This window comes from Falco punctatus (assembly GCF_963210335.1).
Source record: "Falco punctatus genome assembly, chromosome: 6".
Lineage (NCBI taxonomy): Eukaryota > Metazoa > Chordata > Aves > Falconiformes > Falconidae > Falco > Falco punctatus.
The window spans coordinates 12,093,552-12,117,784 of NC_137585.1; the positions used below are offsets into that span (position 1 = coordinate 12,093,552).

A 24,233-nucleotide genomic window follows, 5' to 3' on the forward strand; every position below is an offset into this window, starting at 1 on the left:
AAAAGATTTCTTCCTTTCTGAACAGTCTATGGATTTCAGTTTTGGAAAGCTCAAAAGATCAACGGTATCATTCAGGAAGAACTGGTGTAGCCTTGAAAGCTAAAGTGATAGAAGTGGTATGAAATTCAGTCACAAAAAGTGCGAGCTCAGACACAGGGAAAGTAATAAAAAAATATCCTACATGATAATAGTGGTGAACCATCTGTCTGGCATGTCTGAAAAAAAAAAAAGGCTTGGTCCACTAATTAATTGTAAGCAAATACCAACAGAATATAAGAAAATGCTGTGATATACCCATGAAAAAAATTAGTCTGATCTTAGGATCAGGAGAGAGATTTTTGAGACATACAAGGAAGGAAGTATACATGTCTATGCACACAACTCAGATAAGGCTTTATGTGGCACATTGTGCAAAAATTTGCTTCCACATCTTTAGGAAAGACACTGCAACAAAAAAACAGGGTAGAAATACTAGGATGACTAGGGAAAAGGAGAATCTACTCTATGAGTGGGAAACAGAAATTTGTTCTTTTTAACCTAGCAAAACAAAGGGCTGGAAAGGGTTGTCTGTTAATTCTGCAAGGGGAGTAATTACCTGTGAGGCAAAAAAAAAAAAAAAAAAAAAAAATCTAAGGGAAAGGACAGTGCAAGCAGAAGAACAAATATTTGTGAACTGGCCACATATACATTTAAGCTGGAGGGAAGTCCCTGGCCATGCACAGAGGTGATTTTCTGGGAAAATCTTGTGGTAAGAATCGTGGAGATCAGAAACTTGAGCACTTGTATGGAAAGAACTGAAAGAAGTATTTATTTTTTATTGCAAGAAATTTACTTCAAATTTCCAGAGGCTCCATCTCATTCTCTGTCCCTACAAGCTCAAAAGTGATTTAGGAACTGAATTCCTATACCCCCAAGTGACTTTGAGCACTCATTGCTCAAAGAGTAATTTTAGGCAATTGTAAATTTACAATTTGAATTGTAAATTGCCTAAGTGTAACTGAGGGTGCCAAAGTTATTTCAGAGCCTTTAAAAAATGATGTATCAATGGTAAAAATGGTTTATACTATCAGAATGAGGAGCATCTCTCAAAACACATTTTTAACATTTGATACTGCAGAAGATTCAGTAGTACAATCCTTTTTGCCTGTAGCTGAGCTGGTTTTGGACCACAGGAAAAGAATCCATCAGCTTGAATACATCTATAAATATTTATGCTTAGGAAATCATTCCATAATGTGCAAGCTAAATTTATGGAAAAACTTTGTTTACCTCCAAGAATGTATTATTTTATTTCAAATGTAACTTTACCAAGTTAGAACTGTAACTTGTGCTCAAAAAGACTAGTGTTAGAGGCACTTTTTATGAAACAGCTTCTTGTTTCAGAGGTGAGGAGTAATTTGAAGTGCTGGATGCAAAGAAGTTAATTTTGAAATAGTGTTCTGAGAAGTTTGGGAAGCTGAAGATGTTAATGAAGTTTAGTTTCACCAAGTCTGGGTCAAAAAGGTCATAGCAACTATCGGGAGGATCTTAGGTGTGTCTGTGGGTTTGAACAAGCGTTCAAGCTGTTCAATTGTTAAAGAGTCTAAAGTATTGAGAAAGAACCATGAGGTTGTGTCCACAATTCATTCAGTCCTGGGCAACTCATGTGCAAAACCCACACTAGAAAAATGGACAACAGAAACAAAAAGAATGATATACCTGTAGGTCTGAGGTTACACAGCAACTTGCTTTACCAGTCACGACCCGGAGAGACAGCCTGCAAGTAAAGCCCCAGATGATTACGGGGGCAGGTGAAGTTCAAGTCAAAATCTGCCATATGTTTTTTATTGTTCATTATAATTTTTCATCAAAATTTCTTCTTTGAGTTAATAAGAAGTGGGGGGAAAAAACCACTGGCTTCCAGAGGTAAGGATAGGTTGGGTTAGGCACATCTTGAGAATTCATGATGGATAGTCTTACTGTGGAGAGCATCATAGGATTTCAGAGATGTTCAGGAAAGCTGCCATCTGTGCTCTGAAGATTATGGCATGCATGTCCATGCAACTACTTCCCTTGTTAATCTTTTCTTGCAATGTTCCTGCTGAATAGCTGCTTTGCGACACTATCTTAGATGCAAAAGCATGGTGGCCCTGCTAAGAATGATGTCTGCCTCCACACCATGCCAGCTCTACAAAGTCATATCTCTTGCAAAGACATATGGCTCTGCCCTCAAATGGACTGAATAAATACTACTGGGAAAGGTAAGATGGTTGTCAGGGATGCAAAACCTGGTAAGCTCAGTTAGGGGTTTGCAAGACCAAAACCAAAAGTCATTTGATCTAGTAGTTATTTTATCTAAATGTTCCACAAATTCAAAAATAAGATAAGTGGTTCCAGATAAATGGTCTGCAGAACTAAAACTAGGGTTAGTTTATGATTAGTCACAGTATTTACCAACCCACCAATAATGAAGTGATGAACAAGGATGAGAGGTTATAGTATTGGTCGGATTTGGGTGGAAACAGACTCTTCCACTGTCCTCCTCCTCTGGAAAAAGAGCTCTTCCTGAGTTCCTCAGAAAGGTTGGCTTATTCTACATCGAAAATGTATTTTCAATATGATATTTTTCCAGTTCAAAGGCATTGCTGAAAACCTCATTTGTAAACAATGTGGGTGTTTCCTCCAGACTGTGTTGCTTTTGTATTGATGGAAAGCAAAAGAGAAATGACAATGCAAAGAAAATTAAACCGCCAAAGAGAAAAACATGAGAAGTATTTTCCTTTCCAGCTCCCTTTTTTTTCCCTGTTTTATTATACTCCCATTCAAAGAATCTTAAGAGTCTGATTCCAAGCCTGTTGAAATGAATGGGAGTCTTTCCAGTGACCTCAGTGGGGTTTGGATCAGACTGTTACTGAAACCCTGTTGTCAGCTCTGATAATATTACGTGAAGTAATTGCAGCGTGTCTATAGTATTATTACCTTTCAAAAGTGAATGAAGTCATAAAAGATCCAGAATCTGAATTCACTGGAAGTAATTACTGTTATTTTTCAAGTTAGTTTCTCAAAGATTAAAAGCACTAAAAGCTGTGTTAAAACAAGATAAGGATACAAGAACAGAATAAAAGCCACGCTGGGTCAGACCAGTCCTGACTCCGACAGAGCCAAAAGCAAGGTGCTTTGGGAAATGTATCAAAAAAGGGCATGCATAAACCTCTAACCTTCCTGTAAGCTTTCAGCCATTTGCAGATCAGAGATTTCCTGGCATGGTTTCTGTGTATTTTGTAGTCCTAACTGGTCTGTCCTCAGCAAGCTTACCTAGTTTCTCCTGTAAACTTTTAACATCTGTAATATTTTGTGACAAGATTTTTTGTGATTTAGCTTTTGCATACACATATTATAAGGAATTCTCCTTTTTTGCTTGTTTTGGTCTTGGCATCTACTAGCTTTCTTTGAAACTCCTAGTATCAGGAGTGGATTTAAAAACATTAATAAGGATTACATTTTCCAAATACTTGAATCCCATTTTTATGAGTATACCTAGAAGACTGTGTTTTAGCTTCATTGAAAGCCTGTTCCAGGAAACACAATTTTGTAATGTGAAACAAAGATTCCTGTAATAGTAAACAAACTCCTTAATAATTGAAAGTGTTGATAAAGAGGCAGAGCACGTTAATAAAATGTATTGAATTAACCAAGCAGATACTTATGTAATGATACAAATAAGAAGAGTGTAATACTTGACCTTTACTATACTTGATGGACTTAATTGCTTTTGAATGCAATTTTTGAGATTTACTATAGCTTTTCAGGGGCAAAGGTGAGGAATAATGCCAATGTAAAACAAAAGATCCAGTGTTTGGGTTCAGAAAAGTAAGCAAAATGCTGATGCTTATCTGCAGTTCAGCTGAACCTCTTGGGTCTGCATAACACAGGTGGGAATCCCTGGAGAAAAAGGCTTTCTGGTAAAATTTTGACAGTTCCGTTGTTTGCTTTTTTTCCCATTAAATGCAACTTAAGTTTTTTGATGCTATTTTCTTCCCAGCTGTTAAGAAGAAATTGGGTCACAATGTCTTTTAAAGCATAATAAATACACTTAGTTTAATTTTTATCTTTTTGAGTCAATTAATATTTGAAATAAGAGGTATGCATGTTTCTGTTAAGAACTGACTTATTCCACCCCTCCTGGAGACAAAAGGGGAACTTGGTCAAAAATAAAACCACTTAAGACATTTTCTGTAGCTGTCAGGTATTCACAATCTTTTCTCTGAAAGTTCATTTCATTACTGGGGTTGATCTACCTCAATGCAAAGAGACAGCAGCAATGTCACGTATATCCTACTTCAAGGGCTTGGAAACTGCAGCTAATTTACTGTTCAGCGAGGTCATCCAAACAGTTTTGAATTGCATTCAATAAAAAACTAACCAAGAAGCTTGCATTTCATTTTGAATTTGGTATATTGATTGTTTTATACATAGAATAATGATAGCGTGTCTAAATCCTGCTGTCAGCACCTTCTGGAGGAAGGACAGAAATGTGATGTAGTTCACACCAGATTCAGTGTATATGGCTTGTCTCTGAAAAATTGATTATATTGCTCCTCATGAGCCAGTGAAGCAAATTGTGTCATCTCAGAGGCTGGATAAATGAAACAGGTAGGCAGGCAGACCTTTTGTTTAGGGCTCTTTTATTTGTTGAAAGGTGATTGTGCATCTTTAACCTGGAAGGTTACTTACTGCAGATGGATTTTTGCAACATGAAAAAGCTAGAAATTTCTACTTTCAGTGTATATTGTTGAATCTTCATTGCGGAACATTACCTTTATTTAAAAAGTTTTCTGTGTTGCAGTACAGCCCCTAAACTAAAATATTTTGGTAGTTTACTATTTTAATTTTGTTTTGGTTGTCCAAGGGAAATCACAAGTGCCTGATATAGGGCTATGTCTTAGCTCTTTTTAATTTCTTCTATGTATCAATTGTAAAAGGCTCTGACTGACAAGAAAAGAAACTCAAGTCAAAAGTCATGATGCCTAAGGCAACTTTGTTATTTGCTACTTTATGGATCCAGGGTTTAAAAGGGCAATCCTGACTTGTGTTTCAGAAAGGTACCTGGTTTATAAGGCTAAGAATCTAGATCTTGCCATAAGCTCATCACAGTTTTCCCTACATAGACCTTTTACAGAACTGGAACAAATACAGGTCCAGAAGGCTGTAGCTGCACTGGGTTAGACAAAAGAAGGTAGTTGTATCTCTTGCTATCCTGCTTTCTGTAGTCCCAGTACTGAACTGGATAGAATTTGCTGAGATTTTGAGATGTCTTTAAAATCTGGAATATCCCGGGTGTCACAGTGTTCAAATTCCTCATTTGCTGCTTTAAAAAATTGATGGCTCTGAGATAAATTTTAAGATTTTTGACTTAGCTGCCTTCTAGCTGTACACAATATAAAAGTAAAAATCAAGGAAGGACTCTTACTCTGTAAAAGCATAGTAGATCTTTTCCAGCTTTTATCATTTTCAGACCATCTGTCTGCAATTCATTCACTATCCTAATGATCACTGTATTTTTTTCTAACCAAAGAAAAAAGATCTATTTTCTGAAAAAGTTTGCTATATTCCAATGAGATGGAGCACACTAACTGAGTAAAAAAATTAAGATTATGGTGCCGTCCCTCATTTCATTTGCTCTTTTACTCATTTCAGATGGTAATTGCTGTTTTCTTGTAAAAGAAAACAAACTAATTAGTAATATGTAATTAATATCATGTGCTTCCATTTGGGGAAAGTTGAGGATTGCCTTTCTTTTTTTCTCAAGTGCTGTGGGGAATATAAAAAAAAAAATATTTTTTTTTACAAGAAACATCTCTTGTCATTCACTAGAAAAAGAGATGAGCCATCTTTGTGAAAATATTAGGAAATAAATACAGGGTCATGTTTTGAAAGTAGTGTACTATGTATACTCAGGAAGGCAAAGACTTCCAGGGAGGAAATTTATATAGTAATAAAGATGAGAAATGGACTAAATGACCCAAGAACTATTCAGTATTCTTAGGTATTATACTAATGTTTTCTCTGATTGAAGTCTAGTATATAAAATGATAGGGTTTTATCATACCAACCGTATGATACAAGCTTGTTTCAAGATACTTTTTTTTTTTTCTTCTGAGCTAAAGTTGGTCCACATGTATTTTCATCCAATTATGAATGTGTGCCTCCTTTCATGATGACCATGCATGTTTTCTTTGTGACTGTGCTGTTCACAGATACATACACATTTACTGGATTGCTTAGCTGGTCTATCTGTTTTATGGCAGACCAACACAAAGAATAGACAAAACTTAATACTAAAAGAAAGTTACTTTGGTTTAAAAGCAAAGAATGTAAAAATTCAGGCATTTCAGATTTATTGTTAGCCATTCAAACTTTTCAACTATGTAAAGGCAAATAATCTAATGTAGGAAGTCTAAAATCATATATCTTGAAAATGCTCAAGAGAGAAAACATAAACATGCGATAGAAATCAAACGTGCTGGAGCAATATTATCTGAATTTCTGCCCACCCTTCTTACCACGATGCTCTGCACATTGTATGCACAACCCATTTACTTTTAAAGATGATGTTTATTAGAGAAAAATGCTTGTAAATTAGAGCTGAATGATGATTTAAATGGAGGCTAATCAGAACTGGGAAAGACCACAGCCTTTTGTGACTTATACAGCCTGCATGCCTATAAAGGGGTGGACATGACACCCCTACATGCATGCATATAATTCTTTTCACTTCATCTGATAGGATTGCCACATGCCACAAAATAGCTTCTTACTGCTTATCTGCTTCCTATTTTCTTGTTTTCTGTTCCATCCCACATTCGAGAATAATTAAAACAGGAAACATTATTTATTTGGTTTGGTTGTTTTGGGATGTCTTGGTGATTATATGAAGGATGTAATTAGAGCTGGTGAGGAAATTACTCTTTTAAAAAAATAAATAAGTTTATTGGAATATTTCCTCAGGTTTGGGGAGCTTTTTGGTTTTAGACCCAAACAAAAAGACTACCTACCTACTGCTGTTCAAATCACATCACAATTTAGAAATCCTCAAAGGCACGTTTTTTTCTGGGATATACTTCAAAAGACAAGTGTCTACAGATTTACTAACTAGAAAGTAGACTGTGGAGTCAATTATTTCATTTTAGGCAGAGATAAACACACAGATAAACTTGAGCCTCCCTCACTTATATTTTAAGAGGTTTCTGTGGTTGTAAACTAATGAATGATGAACAGCACACATGTATGAGCCAAGCCATGTCATTTGTTTTTCTGTCCCCACAGTGTCCTTGAACAATCCTTGAATTTTATCTCCTTATGGAATTTACTCATTCAGGTTCTCTGATGAGACACTTCTCCTTTCTAATACCTATGCAGAACTGCCAGGGGTCTGTGACCTTTTTAATATTCTAGGTGGTCTGTAGAGAAGAAAGCAAGGAAGAAGAGTGCTCTTGCCAGCATTGCTTTTTTCTGAAGTTCTTCCTCTAAGATTGTGGAGCATACAGTACCAGTCACCTTGCAATGAACTTTGATGTAAATATATCACTAAACAAAACACATTAGAAAATGTATACATTGTGAATGGTAATAGTAAAGCAAGTACCATTCACTGAGAAATGCAAGAATGTGAGTTCCTTGCAGAATGAGCGAAAAACCCAAAGCTCAACCATTCATAAAAGTGGGCTAATTTATGGAACAAACAAGGAGTAATTACTCTAGCCTGGTATCAGAAGTACAGTTCAGTAGAGAAAAATGTGTCCAGCTTCCATTGATATAGGCTTTAAGCTACTTTAGTATCGGGGTGTAGAGTTTTTTCTTGTGATTATTTTCTCTCAGTTCATAGTAGATGGGGTTTTGTGCTTCATTCCCTGTGAAATAACACCCCCAAACTATAGCATTCCTTTGCATTTGGCCATGTAAACACAAATAATAGACCCCACTTTACACAGTTTTCAATCTTGGCTCCCAATCACACCATTTGCCATGTGCAACTGAAACATGTTGCATAACTGGGCTTTAATAACCAGGTCTCATGAAGGTTAGGAGGGAAAAGGAGGATAAAGATGCAAGGACTTTTCCCAGTGTCCTTCATTTATGGAGAGGAGATAGATCTCTGCCACTCCCGCCCTTGAACCCTTGGGTACAGCAACCTCAGTTGAAAACTGTACTGATATTTTTATTATTTTTTTTTTAATGTATAGAAAGTATACATCAATCATGTCAATGATATTCAAAATGGGGAGTATGGCTAGGGACCATGCCTGTTCCATCTAACTACATGCAGTTAACTGATATAATTAAACAAGGAATCAAGTTACCTCAGACACTATCCATAGTCCCTCATGTTCACAGACTACCTCTACCAAGGTCCAGGTTGCCCTTTAGACTAACTTAATCTTGTCAGTTAGGCAAACTAATTCCCTTCTCTCCAGTGACCCTCTTTCACTTCTGTACACCATAAAGAAATTCTTTCTTGTTATGTTCATATTATTTATACTAACCTACTATTGCCAACTTTTTGCTTTAAATACTGTAGATATAATTCTTTGAGTTTATTTTCCACCTAATGAATGTCCCATTTTTATCCTTCTTTATTTAGAAAAAGGGGTAGACAAAGGATACTATACTGTAGGAGCCAGACTGATCCGGCTAGAGGATAAGGTAAGAGCATGAAAGCTTTTTTTTTTTTTTTCTCAGTAATGATATCTGATCTACAGACATGCAAGATAGTATCTTGGCATGATTTACTTTACAATTACAGGGCACCATAATAAAGAATAATATCATAGTTATTGTAAGGGAGTTGAAGTATCGTGTGCATGTTGTTCAGCATTAACCATTTACCTGCCATACAGATCTGGTTCTTGATTTTAAAAGGGATTACTTTTCATGTTGAAGCCAAATCACACATCTTGAAGATAAGTACTGTGAACTGACAAGGTGTTTGTCATACAAGAATTAGTGAGTTAAACAGAAAGGCTAGTATCAGGAGTCTTTGTAAATAGCAACAGTTGATATCTTAGCTAATAATCTTGAGGTTCTTTAATGTTTACTGCAATTTTTAGCCCTGCACAGTCATCTTTGCATGAATTCTGCCCCTCCCCCACTGTATTCTCTCCAAGAATATGTTCATCTTTGTTATTAATTAGAGTTGCTTAGTATGCCTAAAGGCCAAAGTTCAGTGAGGCTCTGTTGGTTTAGATCGATTCCAAACATCCTCAAGAGCTTTTCCCACTCAAGTGATAACAAAAATATAAGTTTGCTTAAAACTAGGAATCTATTTCTCTAATGGGTTTTTGGTCAATTCCCTTACCTACCTCTAAAAACTGGTACCCCTAGAACAGTGTTCTTTTTGTGGACAGTAGCAGCGCAGCAACTTGGGTATGTGGTATGATGTAACAGCTGAGACAAAAGTCCATTTGAATTTAACATATTCATTGCCTATTTGTATCCTTGTCTTCCTCATATTTGTCATGCAAATTTTCTTTTCACTTTTGTCTGGGGAAGTGAGGTGAGAAGGAAAAAGGAAGGAAATATCTCATTATTCTAAAGAAAAACTGTACATTTTGCCAAAAAAGCAGAAATTGAAATCAAACAAATGCAATTCCTCCCTCTCTTGCCTAATATCTAACAATCTTTGCTAGGACAATATTGGAAATAGTGGATGCTGTGATGTCAAAGGACAGATTTTCTTTGACTTTTAGCTTTCTCGGACAGTGTCAGAGAATCAGCTTCACAGATGAAGACAAATTATCTGAGTTTAAGTTTTCAATTGGATTGGTTACTTGTGCAGACACAGTCATTCAAAGTGAAAATGGCTTTCATTCAGATTACATTAATTCACTTCAAAATGAAGTATGTTGCTTTCTAGCATCTCTATATTCTGTCAATTCACACCACTACTTTGTTCATATTTCTTGAATATGCATATATACAGATTTGAAAATACAGCAATTAAAGTATCTGTGATAACAGATTACTGCTAGTATTGTAAATACTTCTGGAAGCAGTTGTTTGTGGTCTCCTGAATGCTCCAAATTTATGAAAAAGAGAGGCCAGACAGTTATTAATGCGTTTGACTCTAATCCAGCTTTAGCATAATATGCTGTGGATTTGATAACTTTTTATTTCTAAGCCTTAATTAGAGCACTGCAGAGGTATCTTGGTAAAATAAGAGGAACGTTATAGGAGATGCCAATGTATGCAGTAAATGCTGCAGTGAGTGGTCTCTGTTGCAGATAATCTGCTTTTACAGCTTAAACCTGCTAGAAAACTGAAGTCTGGTTGATTCAAAAAGGTTACCATTTTCATCAACGTTGCCTCAATGTAAATGCTTAGAGATGATGAAGCCACATGGTTTCGCCTTCTCATGTTAAATGTCTATTGCAAGCATGTGGTAACCAGTCTGTAGCAGGGATTCACAACAATGTTCTCAGAACAGCAGTCATGCAAGTTAAAAAACAAACCGAACCAAAACAATGGCATGACCATCTTAACTTCATTTCATCATGGTCTAAACATAGTTGTTGTGAGCTCATACCATTAGTTTGGGCAAGACCTAGCTGTTATTTTCTTTGAAGAATGAAATACTAGTGCTTTAACTGACTGCATACTGTATAGGAACTGGTGATTTCTATCTCTCTACTTATTGTTCTGGAGAAAACAAATAGAAGGGAATAAAAATATGTCACAGTATTTTCATAAGGTGACTCTATAGAAGACATTAAATCATTCCAGCTTCCTTTTTGTTCTTAGACCAAATTACAAATGTAAAATAAAACAGCAGAGTCTGATGGAATCCAGGGCATTTGTTCTTTCAGTACAAATTAACCTGCTTTTGTACAGGGTGTACAGGTGTACATTCTCATATTCCTGCTATGAAAGTAGATACAACTGCACAAAAAGAGCAAACATTTATTGCGTAGGTTTGTTCAGGGTTTTGATGGTGTGGATTTGTTAAGGTTTTTTTGTATTTGCATCTTTTTGACATGTTAGGCTAAAATACATATGTTTACATAATGAAAACAAAGTTAAGCTTCCCAGATAACTCTGTTTTAATGGGACAATAGAAACAACCATATCCTGCTGTCAAACAGCTTCCCCTAAACTGTTTTCCCATGTCTCTTGGGCTCTCCTGCATTAATAGTTTACTTTGTAGTAGCTGCTATGTGCCTAAATGTGAAACAATATTAGAGTCAGGAAGGACAAGCTGGGTTTCAACCTCTGAGGAGAATAAATGAAGCAAGGGCATGTCTGACATCAGGCTCCAGCTGGTGGTTGAAAAATGATCTCCCCCTTGGAACCAGAAAACCTTTGGGATCAGCCTCTTTCCCCTGGAGAAATTATTTTAACATTCAGTCACCCAGTATAGTCATGGCAGCCTCCCAACCAAGTGACACATCTGATAAAAAGACACATTTTTGGACAAACGCCAGTTGGTGTAGACTGATAAAAATGCAGTGCAGATTTGAACATTTTGTCTACTTAAAAATCTGTATCAATAAGCTATTAGAGCACCTCTAGCCCAGACTAATCTTTCCCACCAGCATTTTCCAGTTCATTTGTTTTAGTTGTTTCTCCAAAAAGGAATCAGAACGCAATTCACCATTCAGAGCTGTGTATTGTTCTGCATAAAGCCATAATTACTCTTTAGAAATTGAGAGAGAGAAGTGTACATTTCTGATGGCTGAGATGAACTTCATTTCCTTGAGAGGTTTGCTACTGTTTGAGTTAAAATGTGATATTTGCTGTGTAGAAGGCCATAGGCACGGATCTCTGAAGTGGTTGCTTAGTGATAAATAAAAGCTCTAAAAGCTTTGAGGCAAAAATGTTTCGAAGATTCAAAGATGACAGCCTTGCATTCATGTGACATGAGTAGCATTGCCTGCAGGCTCTGGTGACCATCCTGGCTCCGACTGTGAGTTTGAGGTAGCAAGGAAGAAATAAGAGCAAATTTATGTAGGATGAAGCACAATCCGAGTCCAGCATAAAGCGGAGTTGAAATACAATTGTATCATTTTGCTTTCACATGTTGCAAAGCAGACTAGAAATGGATAAAATACATGTTGGCAGTTCCCAGTCAATATGTAAAACCCTTTTTGGCAACATTAATGCTGTGTAAGTCTTTACTTCTTTCATTAACATGGCATGTTGCATAGTCTAAGTTTACCCATAACACTTTTCAACCTGTTTTTCTCCCCGAACAGGGTATAAAAATTTCATTTTGTTGTGGTCAGTGTAATAACCTAGTGTGGTTCTTTTCATAAAAACACTGTGATTTTTAGAGAAAGAATGAGGCTTCTTTCCCAACACATGATGTGTGCCATTTGGCCGACCCTTGCTTTAGTTCGATGGCAGGGTTTAGTTTTAAATTGCTGTGTGTAGCTATTGACAGATTATTTTGAAATGTATTTAAAGGGAGATCGGTTCCAAGATGATGTTCTAGAGCTGGCATTGCTTTCTTTTCCAAACTGTAAACTAATGCTTCTTTATGATGAAACAAGTATTCCTTCTTTTTCTTTTCTTTTCAAAATTAGAAACAAAAATCATGGTGTGTCAAACTGCACGGCAACCTATAAATAAAAACAGGAGAGAAAAGAATCTACAAATGAAAGGTTAGAAGGGACAGCTGTGTTGTCTTTGAAAAAGAAATCTATTAGGTATTTTTATAATTATATGGCAGTCTTCTTTATGTGGTATTTACAGTTATGATTTACGTCCATATTACCATAACTATTTCCATACTTATAGACAACATGTGATAATGCTGGGAGCCAAAAGCAACCATTTGGTAGCATTTAAAAAATGCAGAAACACTAAGAGAAAACAGGGCATTAAAGCAGAACCCTTCTGAGCTTTATCCATCTGAGTAATGCGAGCCAGAACAAAAGTGTCATCCAACATAAACAAATGTAGAGGTTGGATTGTGGTGGTAAACTCTCTACCAACTTAAACACTCATTTTAAATCTGGGAGCTAAAAAAGATGGGCTCAGGGAAGAGTGGTGTTGCCCTACTATCTCTGTTCCTCCTAGATAACAATGGAGAGGTGGATGTTAGTGAATCTGACTCCTGCTGTGATTGCATCAGGAGTCATTAACTAGTAAATTATTTATCATGACAGTGCCTTCAAGCGTCATCATAGTGAAGGCCCTGTCAGAATTTCCATTATAAACCCCTAATTTGTGGGTGGGGTGATGGGAATAACTGAACTGCATTAAAAAAAAAAAAAAAAAAGGGAAAATTGGTGCACAATGAGTCAGTTGCAAAATGAGTGTGCTACATACTTGGGGTTTCGAGAATATGTCCGAAATAAACCCAACAAATGTGTTCATTAACAAAAACATATTTTGGCACTAAGGTGTTTGTGGGCCATTTGCACCCAGCTCCTTAAACATTGAGTCATTCCATAATATAAAGCTTTTCAGAAGTTTTTTTGCAAATGGGCGTTATATGGATTTTCTTGGCTACTAAAACAGGCTGATAGTTCTTAAAAGTAGCTGTCTAAGTTGCATTGCTGTTTCTTCTTGTAAATAGAAAATACATTTCATCCTGGCTTTCTCTGTTTTGCAAACATGCATGAACATTGCTGACTTTTGGAGTATCTTTTCTCAACACAGAAGTGTGTGATTCAAAAATTAACATAGCTGATGTGACTTGCAATTACTTGTATATATCTTGTGAAAAAGGTGCATTGCTTGTTGTACACATTCTCGGAACATGCCATGTTCAGTTCAAGGAGATGGACAAGAGGTTCTCAGGGAAAAATGCTATGAATGTGTATTTGGAATAGGATACCAGTAAGCACAGTCAAAGCCTAACCTCATTTACTCCAAAATAGTCCAGCACAAATCTATTGATTCTGCACCATACCCTTAAAGTCGTTATATTTTTATATTTAAGCTGTTGCCTAATGAAAAAAAAAAAAAAAAAAAGCCTATTGCTTCAAGCCAAACTGTACTTCCATTTATGCCAGTGGACTTACTCGGGGTTTACAGAGGTGTAAATTGCAGCAAATTTCTTACATAGATTTAACAAGATTCCAGCTCATGTCTTCACATCCTGCTCAACTTCAACGAATTGACAGAGATGAGGTGAAAGCAGAAATGAGGACTCAAAAAGTTCAGAATTAATCTGAATGAAATCATGTTTTTAATCTATTATGTCCAAGTGAATCTTTGTAGTATGCTGGGGATTTAAGGTACCATAGAACTGAAGTTGTCCATGTGTTCTTGTACTGAAACATCAAGATGGGTTTTTAATCTGAACACCAGGTAATGCTGATTTAACAGCTTAGATCTCAGCCACAAAGCTTTTCTACTTTGCTAGCTGACATCTCAATGGGAAGAGGAACTATTGCAGCCCGGACATCATTTGACTGTCTGGGATGGTTTGATGCTTCTCAGATAAACCTTGTTTAATACTGTTGAGAGGGAAAGGCTGGTTTTGAGCTGCCTAGATGTGATGGTAACGTCTGAAGGACCAGGGAAAAATAAGAGCTAACTCTGATACGCCTTTCAAGCAAAAGAAAAGAAGAAATTCTGAAGCATATCTGAAAGAATCCTGGCTGAATTCTTCCCTTATGGTTCTTGTTATGGAGCCTTATCCGATGTGGTACTTGGTAGCACCCTCCTATTATTGAGGTTGTACACCACTTTCCATTATAGAACTCTATTTTCAGTTGCTTACATCCTTGCCAAACTTTAGCCATCTGGGCTGAAATTCTCCAAGGCAGATGTCTGCCTCAGGCTAAGATTTTTTGGAAAATTTATATGTCGGTGTGGGTCATCCTTTCTAAATCACAGTAACCTGACCCACTGTGAAGATTCTCCCAAAAGTAAACATTAAAAACTTGATGGAAAACACTTGAGCTTCTTCTAAATTTGAGCAACAAAACTGGACAGAAATGGAATATTATCTGCCATTCTTGAGACCCAGAGGCCTGATCCAAAACATAGTGAACTCAGCAGGAGACTTTCACATGGATCAGGCCCTGATTTTTAATGGGTAAGGGAGCAAAGAGTTTTGCATAGTGAACATTTGCCAGGATGCAATTCACCGCCATAAATCAAACGTTAAATAATTCCAAAGCCCAATAAATGAGCGTGCAGATGGCAGTGTCTGCTCCCCAGTGATTGCACTGACTGTTGATCAGGATCCAGCTTGAATAGGCTGATCTCATTATAGCAGTCTCAAGGATTGCTCTGATTAGGCAATTGGTGCAATCCAGTTGCTTTTCTGCTCTCTTGGCTGCAGCTATTCTGGTGGAACCAAAACTACCTAGCAAATGCTGCCCATGCCACCTTGGAGCATGCTGGGGCGGGGGAGGCGGGGGTTCCCGGCCATATGTTGCATAGCAGCCTGAAATCATTATGCAGCTACCTTATGTTCGATAAGAAACGAAGAGAGCCACTTGCAGATGTATTGCTCTACACTGATGCTCCTTGAGGAGAGCACACATTAATCGTGAATACCAGGGAAGATAGAAAGAGCAAAGTGATTTAGGGCTGCTGGTAAATAACAGAGCCTTTAGGGAAGGGAATCCTTAACAGGCTGTTACGACATTGGAAATTTAATCCATATCGATGTGCCCAGGCTGTTTAACCTGCAGGGAAAAGGTCCTGGAAACAGCAACATTGACCACAAAGGCTGTGGTTGAGGGAGCCTGTCTGCCTCTTCCTGTTCTCCACATCACAACTGGTTTTAACTGAAATTGAGAAGGGGGTCATAAGATTAGAGATGTTGATTTCCTGTAAGTTTTGGAGAAAATGAGTGCCTGGGTAGAGGACAGACACTTTGTTAATTCCCCTGCTCCCAGAACAAAACACTGCAGTGTGAGTGTGGCTCTTCTCAGGTGCCAGAAAGCCCAGCCATAAATGCATAGGGGACAAAGCTCTGTTATAGTTCTGTTGCTTATGAAGCAATAATGCAGTTTATTTACTATTGCTGGCTGAAAAAAATACATTTTTTACATTAAAAGTATTTGGGGGATCTTAAAAATTTGTTTATTCTCATAAAAATTAAATCTTCCCACAAAGAGCTTTGATGTGAACTTCCGAAGAATAACAGAAAACAGATCATTTATAAGTATTTTGCTTCTACCTGTTATCATTTTTAACAGTTTATTCTAAATTAACATAAATTTCTAAATGGTCAGTCATCCTAGTCCATAAAAAACCATGTCTTTACTGAGAAGTGTGAAAATGGTGTATTTCAACAAGTCTTCTATCTTGTTCAAATTAAAAAAAAATATAAATTCATTAAACCTATTTCTTCTTATGAACAGCTTTTCAAAAATTGTTATTTTCTGATGAAAATAAATGTCATTTGAACAGTTTTATGACCTCTATTGTTGCCAATCTTAAACAATTTAATTTAGAAAACTATTCTCAAAAATAGTTTTTGTAGCTGTTCTTAGTAGGTTATGGCTGTATGCTGCAAGTGCTGCCCTCCCTACAGACAAATTGAGAATTTTCCTTTGGAATGTTTCTCCATCTGAAAATGACTTTATTTTTTTTTTTCCAGTGGGACATTTTTTGAAAAGGTGTCACATTCTATGGATCTGTATTTTAAATCATATACTGAAAGAAAGTGTTTCTAATTTTCTACTTCAGAGCGACTTTCTAAAAATCAGAATTGGGGTGAAATACTCTGATTTTTCTGAGCATTTCAGTTCAACCAATTTATTTCTAATTCGTTTGTTTAAAATTGTTATTATTTTATTCTGGTTTTGAGTGAAAGACATTCCAACATCATGAAGAATTCGCAAAGAACAAAAAGACATTTTCCTATAGAAAAAAAGAGTAATTTTCATCTAGTACTCCTTACCTCAGAATTACTGTGGTTATTTCACCTACCACATTTTTCAGATCAGTAACTTAAAGGGCAGTTTTAATGTTATTTGAATATAGTATAATATTGACCTCCAATTCCTCTTGATCAGGGGAAGTACAGTGGAAAAACCCAGATTTATATGATTCAGATGATTCCTGGACTAGCAGTTGGATTTACGTTTCATGCAAGAACTGTGATGGTGAGCCAGAGCAAACATCTGTTTAGTCCTGGAGCTATTCTGTTGCTGCTGATGGCTGGTATTGGATGCTAAGGGAAGGACTAGAAGAATAGATTGAATCTAAATTGCTATAACTAGTCTCTGGGTGTTTTCAGTATATGTTATATAATAAGCGTTATGAAGAATATTTCTTTACAAGGCAAGTTACAGGATGACACAACTCTGCAAAAGAAAAAAAAAACCAACAAAACAACCACCAAAAAACTCCACCAAGATACACTGGAGTACTGTGGTGGCCTGCCCTGACATGTTGGCTCTATGTAGGGAGGAAAATTTTCACTAAACATTAAATTCATATAAAAGACTTCATATAAAGGCTTATGAGGTAAGGGACAGGGATACAAAATGTAAGGAAACTGAGAAACATTTTTCTCCCTACATTTACCACCAGCTTGTTACTTGCAGCACATGGCTTTAAATTTTATGCAGCAGGAAAATAGTGAGCAGATCAATAATACCTACTCACTTCTACAACATAATTACTTTTCCTACCAGTAAATAATGTTACAAATTGTATTCATATTTTTCTTGTTTAGAAGTTTGGGGTTGATTTCAGTGCTGTGTTTTGGGGTGTTTTAGTAAAACACGTGTTAGTCTATGTGTCTGTTACATACTGCAGTCCTTTGAGATCAGAGAGGGACTGGGTTCTGAGTCTGAGGAGGGGAGGTGATGTATAGTACCTCAGATCTTTTCTGATCATGTAGGTACAGTGCCTAGTTTATTACAAGCTTGATCCTCAAGTGCATTTTTTATACAATGCCAGAATACAATTTAATACTACTACATTACTAAGCAGTTTATCCAAGGATTTATTTATAGTCTTGTAATTGAAGAACTGCGCTTTTTTCATTACCAGCAAGTTTTTTTCTGCAGGTTAAAATGCCTTTGCGTGGAATGGTTATGACTCTGAACAGACTGAAATGAAGGAAGTGGGGTCTGTTGGCTCATGCACCGAGCTCTGGCTTCAGAAACGCGGGGTGCTCTGACAGAGAACCTCAGCCCAAATGCATACAAGACATAGTCTCCCCTCTATAAAGCAATACCTTGCTATTTCAGTTACTATAAGGTATGGAGATATTATCATACAGGGAGATGTATAAATACCTTATCTAGAAGTACGTCATGCAGCATCTAGAGGTATTCCTCACAGCCTCAAATACTGCTTTCTTAAGAGTCCAATGCCCTTCTGTGGGCTGAGCGATCCTAGGCATCTCTCCTTTAATCTTTCTTTGAACTTAAAATGCCTGTCTTTGCTCGTGAAGTAAACTATCTGCTGTCACATCAGGCCATAGCCAACATTCTCAATTCTGTAGTTGTGGTGCCATGCAATATGTTGGAATCACAGAGTAATTCAGCTTGGAGGGGACCTCAAGAGCATGATTACTCACTGCAGCACCCCACCATCTCTACTGTGGGTCTAGCACATTTTCCAGTAATATTGTGACACATGTAGATGAAGAAATAATCACTAAAAATGTGCTGAAAGGCCTTGCTCCTGTTTAAAGGGCAGCATTAAATACCAAATTAGTAGTTCAATGTTTATTTCTGAGACTTGCAGCCTACAGTTAAAGTGAAGGTGTAGAACATGGCAGTGTCTTAGGCCTCAGTGTTTTCAAAACATGGTAACTAGAAGTACTGAAAATGCTGTCATATTTTCTCTTCTGAAGCATGCTAACAAAAGTTGGAGGCTATAACTGGCATAAAAAATGCTGGTTTTTTTCGAGAGGTGAAGCATACAGCAATGGCACATAAAGCAAATTTAACAGGTATGGAAAGTGGCCAAAACAGTGTCATTTAAAATGTGGGCTAGTACAGGGCCATGCTGGTGCTGCCAGGTCAGGCTAAATGTCTGATCAGATCTCCAACTGGATTCAGGATCTGGCTCACACAGCTTCCCTGCCTCTTCAGGAGCAGAGACTGCAGGCTGTCAGGTCTGCGAAAATATCACAAGTCTCTTACTACTCTGTGTTTCTTAAGGCTTCAGTACCTGGAGACATGTGTGAGCGTTCTTAAAACTGCTTGTTTCTAGCCCTCACTGTGAAGATACATGTGAAAAGCAGGAATGCTGGAGCCTCAAAGCTTAAAACAGAACCGGGGTGGACATAAAATGCATAGCATGTATTTAAAATGTTAGGCTTTACTAGACAGACTAGTTGTACTGATAGTAAATAGCTGTAGCAGACACTGATTTATATTGCTACACACTGTCCAAGGGAGGCAGAGAAGCCAGCTGAAAAGCCAAGTAAATGCTCAAAACTAGAGCACCCTGGCCTCTCCGCCACCACAAACACGTTGCCAGCTCACTGCCGTTAGGAAGTTTAACATGAGTTCAGGTATCTGCCGCGAGGACATACCCTAGGAGGCAGCAGAAGCCCGTGTTCTTTCACAGCAATTCAAAACACATCAGCCGTCTTTAAAATTTCCTACTCTGCCTTGCCGTGAGCTCCCTATTAATGTTGGGTTTGTTACTGACTTTCAAGGTGCTTAGTGGCTGCAGCATTTACGTGCTTTGCACAACTTGTCGCCGTGTGTATCTGGAGAGTTTCTAAAGCCACAAGCAGCAAGTCTTGCCTGTGAAAGGCTAAACCTGCAACCTATAACAAGATTGAGTGGGTGCCATGCAAAGAGCATTAACATCTTTGTGCAGTGTTCAGTTTGCCTCAGTATTTGCAGTCAAACAGAAGAAATAGCTGCTTTCTTTTCTCAAAAATCTGTAGTACCATAGAAGGAGGATGGTTCTTGATGAGTACCTAGAAAGTAAAGTGCAGCGCTGGCACACATACCTGAAATTAGTCCAGGAAAACCAGTTAGAAACCATTTTTTGAAGGGCAGAAGAGCTATATCCAAAGAGTATGCTCACCATAAAGCCGAATTTACAAGTATGATTCCCATATAAATGGCGTATCCTTCTTCAGCACTGCATGGCTAGGTAGGCAAGACCACCGTAATGCCCTGAGGATATGCATTTCTGGGTCCCCCTTAGCTCTGACCTGTCCGTTCACCCTCAGCATTAAATCAGTGGGCAACCGCCCCGGGATAACAGTGTGTGTGCAGGGTGGGAGGAAGGCAGTTTTGAGGCTGGGGAGATGGCTGGAAGATGAGGTCCAGGCAGGAAGATGAGGTTGCGGAAACGGTAGTTCAACAGAGGGAAGGATGGACGTGAAATATGGAGTCACTCTTTCTGGATGTAGAAACCACAAACAAATTGACAAATTAGATTTTCTGAGAGAATTTTGGAGCCTGACCTCCAAATCATGCTTCAGGACAGATTTCATCTGAGCCTGGTCCTGCAGCCATGCATCACTCTACCTTAGTCAACACTGTATTGTTGTATTGTTTATGTTAACTGGGTGTGCAGTTGTATGGATGTGTATACATATATAGAGCTCCGATTTTTATTTTGTGGTTTTGCTTCTATATCTTCTTTTTTCCTGGTTTTTACAATTTATGTATTTCAGCCTCCATTTTTTAGACTCTAAAAAGCATTTTCAGTGCTCTATGAATACTGAATGTTGTAATTACCTCTGACTGGAGCTTTTGCTAGGTACTCTCAGCTCCCTTTCTGTAGTACATTCTGAACTTGCTATCCAGAGGAAAAAAAACCACACCAACCAACAACAAAACAAAACAATGTTTCCAATGTTGAGATGAACATTTAGTTCCAAACCCAGCTACAGGGTAATTATTACCGTAAGGATCGCTGCAAGTGGATCAGATCCTAGAGTCCCGGTGAAGTTTTACCCTGAGTTGAGATTGCAAAAATAGACTTCTGAGCCTGGGGTAAAACATACCTGTTTGGGGGGTAAGATACTGAATGGTGACAGGAACTGCTATAAAGCTAACACAACTTTAATACGTAGGGAATAGAGTACTCCACATGCTGCTGTGTGATTTCCTTCTTTGGCTTGGAAGGCACAAATGAACTGCTTGTATTTGGAAGGTAATTTTCAATCCCCAAAATATCTTTTCTGCATTTACTTAATTTTGCTAGATGGTTGGGCAGGCTGACCACAGCTCGGGCTGATGGGAGTACCGGTTATGTCATTCAGCAGAAAACTCCCTTGTGTGAGCAGAATTTTGTTTCTTCCCCCTCCCTTCTCCTCCAAGGCTATACACACAGAGGGAGGTCACAAAATAGAAGTAAGCTGTAGCCAGCGAAGTTCAGATTTAGAAAAAAAAAAAAAACAAACCCAAACCTATGTATACTTCTTAGAATTTCTTGTTAATGAGGTCATTTATGTTAGGGCAGGAAATATACAAAATAGCACAGGACAGAAAAATCTAGACACTGTAAAACACGCCAGCAAATTTGGAGCACGCATTACTCCCTTAATATGACCCCAATGTAATCTATAGATCCCACAAGTGACCACATTCTGTTTATGTATGTAAAAACTCCTATATATGTAACACTCATAAGAGTAGCAATTTTACTAGTGGGAAAAGATTATTGTGGTCTTTTTATATAGCATATAGGTTTACTTAGAATGAGTCCTTGTAGAAGAATGCAGAACCATGAAAAACTGTTAAAATGTCATGATTATATTAATTTCATATTTAAAGGAATACTTCACTTTAAGTTATGGCTCCAAAATTACACTGCTCATTCATGATTTTTTTAATGTATAATTGGCTGCCTCCAAAAATGTCACAGTAGGAGGAAAAAAAAAGTTCATTTTCCTTGGCGTGTGTACTGTTGCTATTCCTGTGTTCATTTGGCTTGGCTCAAGTAATGAAATGCTGCAGTCTGAAATAACTTTTTATATGTTGACATGTGCATTTAACTAGAATAAGCAAGCAGAGTTGACCAAGTTGGATTCAGCAATGAACAAAATATATCTTGTATTGCACCTTTTAATATATCAGCCTACATTTATGGTTCTCTTTCATTTCTTCATTGTAACGGTGTACCTACACCTCCTAGATGCCCACAGCCCCAGCACAAAGATATGAAGGATGCTAGGCAGCAAGTTGAGACTCATGTGGGGAGGAAAGTGAGAAGAAAGGAAGGAAACTGAGGGACACAATCTCTTGAAGACTGGGACCTTCCTTTTGGGAGGGGTTTTCTATTGATCTGTTGAAATTTATTTAGCCAAAAAAATCCTGTTGTTTTCCAGAGAAAACAGTTCTTTGCTCCTTTGTTGCCTGTCCCTTGGTGTGGACTAAGGAGAGATCTCTCAAGTCTTACAGATGTTAAACTGGACTCTTGAAACATCACCTCATGTTCTCCCTAGCCTGGCCTGAGCCTTCATTTCTGGGACTGTGTTGAGACTTCTGCCAAGCTGCAGGTACCGGAGCCAGTACCCTGCCAGTTTGATCTCTAAATTCCTGGCCACTGACATCTACATTTGACATCAAGCGGTGGGAGAAAGGCCATGGTCCTGCACTGCAGGTGTGGGCATGCTGCTGTGTGGGGCCATACTGGGCAGCACTGTTTCCCCATGCCATATGCGCTCCCCATTTCATCCCCCACAGATAGCTTGGCATGCAGGTCCCACCTGCCGGGAGGCACCCACAGGCAGCCAGAACTCACCAGCAGCAGCTCTGAAATATGGATGATGCTGATGGTCAAAACCACGCAGCTGGTGTCTCCCAGCATCTGTGAGCGCTGGATGTGGGCCGATGACAGCTTTGCTGCAAAGCCTTCCACCCTGGGGCCGCAGGTACATGGCGTGGAATGGTTGCTGGTTCATCGCACATCTCCCCTGCAGCTGGGGCTTTCCTCCAAACCCAGTTCAGAGGGTTACACCACAGTCTGATTTGTGGTTGTGTGACAGTATCTAGACCTTACACAGAGAAAATCCTGAATACTCACAGAAATTTAGCGCAAGTGCTTAAAACAAAGGAGTCAAACAAGAAGAATCCCAACAAAATTTTGTAGGCTGTCCCACGATTCTCAGTGTCTGTTTTGCTGCCTTAGCCACTATGGTCTCATACTTTGCTTTGCTTTCTGCATTTTCACTCGTCATTATCTCCGGGGAGAAAAAAAATTCTTCCGTACCCACCTCCTTACACTCACATGGGACTGACAACCACAGAAGGGCAGATAGCTGTGCATTGCAAGAAGTGTGTCTGAGAAGCACACGTTAAAGATCAGCAGTGAGTAGTTCTATGCTTGTTTTGCAAACTAGACAGAAGACACCTTATTCGGTTATAAACAGGAAACCTGGGCCAAGTTTGTAGAGGTCCATGCCCAGGGCCACTCCCTAGAAGAGCTAAAGCTCGACATACTTGTCAAGATGAAAATCATGACACACCCCATGACTTGCACGTTGTTGGGACCTGCTCCTAACCACATCTCAGAAGAGCTTTGTACGTTTTGTATGTTAAAATTTTGTGTGGGGTCAGTAAAAAATTTAAAAAAAAAAAACAACAAACGTAAAAAATTAAGCATAAAGAAAACTTAAAAACATGTTGTTTAAAGTCTACTGCATCAGTGTAACCTTACGACAGGAGTACCAAAGGGGCTGGGGTCTGTGGGCTTTTTGTGTCATTCTGTCAATCTTATGCCTCTGCAGCATTATCACAATGGAGTTGGGATAAAGCAAACGTTGTATGAGAGGGAAAGAATAAAATTCAGCATCTGCTTTACAGGTACTTTCTTTCTCTTCCAGCTTTCTTCAGGTACAGTCTTTTAGGTAGATATTATTGACTGTAGATGTACCAGTTTGGTATTTTAAAAGGAAAGTTTTCACACTTCATACAATGCCATTCAAATTATTTTCTTTTGCTCCTTTTCTCCTTATTCAACCACCTTGCTCTCATAAAGAATGCTAAGTAGAATTTTACTGAATGTATCTTTGGAAGTTACTATACGTCTGAAAACTAAAAATCTCAACCTGCATGGCTTATGTGCATGAGATACCTACAGGGAAAACTTGGAAAGAACACATAAGTGTTCACCATAATTGCTAGGCTAGTACTGTGGAACAGCATTTATATAAAGTAATGCAGATTTTATGGGGAAATACCCTAATGCAGAATAGTGCAGTGTAGGAAGTGAACTAATAAATTATATGTAAATCAAACAAAATATAATTTGAGTGACCTCTTAAGCATATGTGTCATTTCAGTGAGTTGATGTTTGGAAATATAGGTTCTACATGACATCTGTTGATCTGTTGATCTTACAAGTTATGGTTT

The 24,233-nt window shown here is 38.0% G+C and overlaps 1 protein-coding gene and 1 long non-coding RNA gene across 3 annotated transcripts in view; one reads left to right on the plus strand and one right to left on the minus strand.

Annotated features, from left to right (window-relative positions):
- Positions 1-24,233, plus strand: part of LOC308065854 (potassium voltage-gated channel subfamily KQT member 1-like) — a 520,908-nt gene that overhangs the window by 297,752 nt on the left and 198,923 nt on the right. Inside the window, exon 15 of the mRNA XM_080392405.1 lies at positions 8,621-8,682. Within this exon, the coding sequence (XP_080248531.1) occupies positions 8,621-8,682 (62 nt within the window). The remainder of the gene's footprint in view (positions 1-8,620; positions 8,683-24,233) is intronic.
- LOC308065855 overlaps positions 1-24,233 on the minus strand; it is a 74,879-nt gene continuing 50,646 nt past the window's right edge. For both annotated transcript variants that reach the window (XR_013928943.1, XR_013928944.1), the window contains exon 2: positions 1-24,233. This exon is cut by the window's right edge and continues 11,867 nt beyond it. This is a non-coding gene — a long non-coding RNA (uncharacterized lncRNA).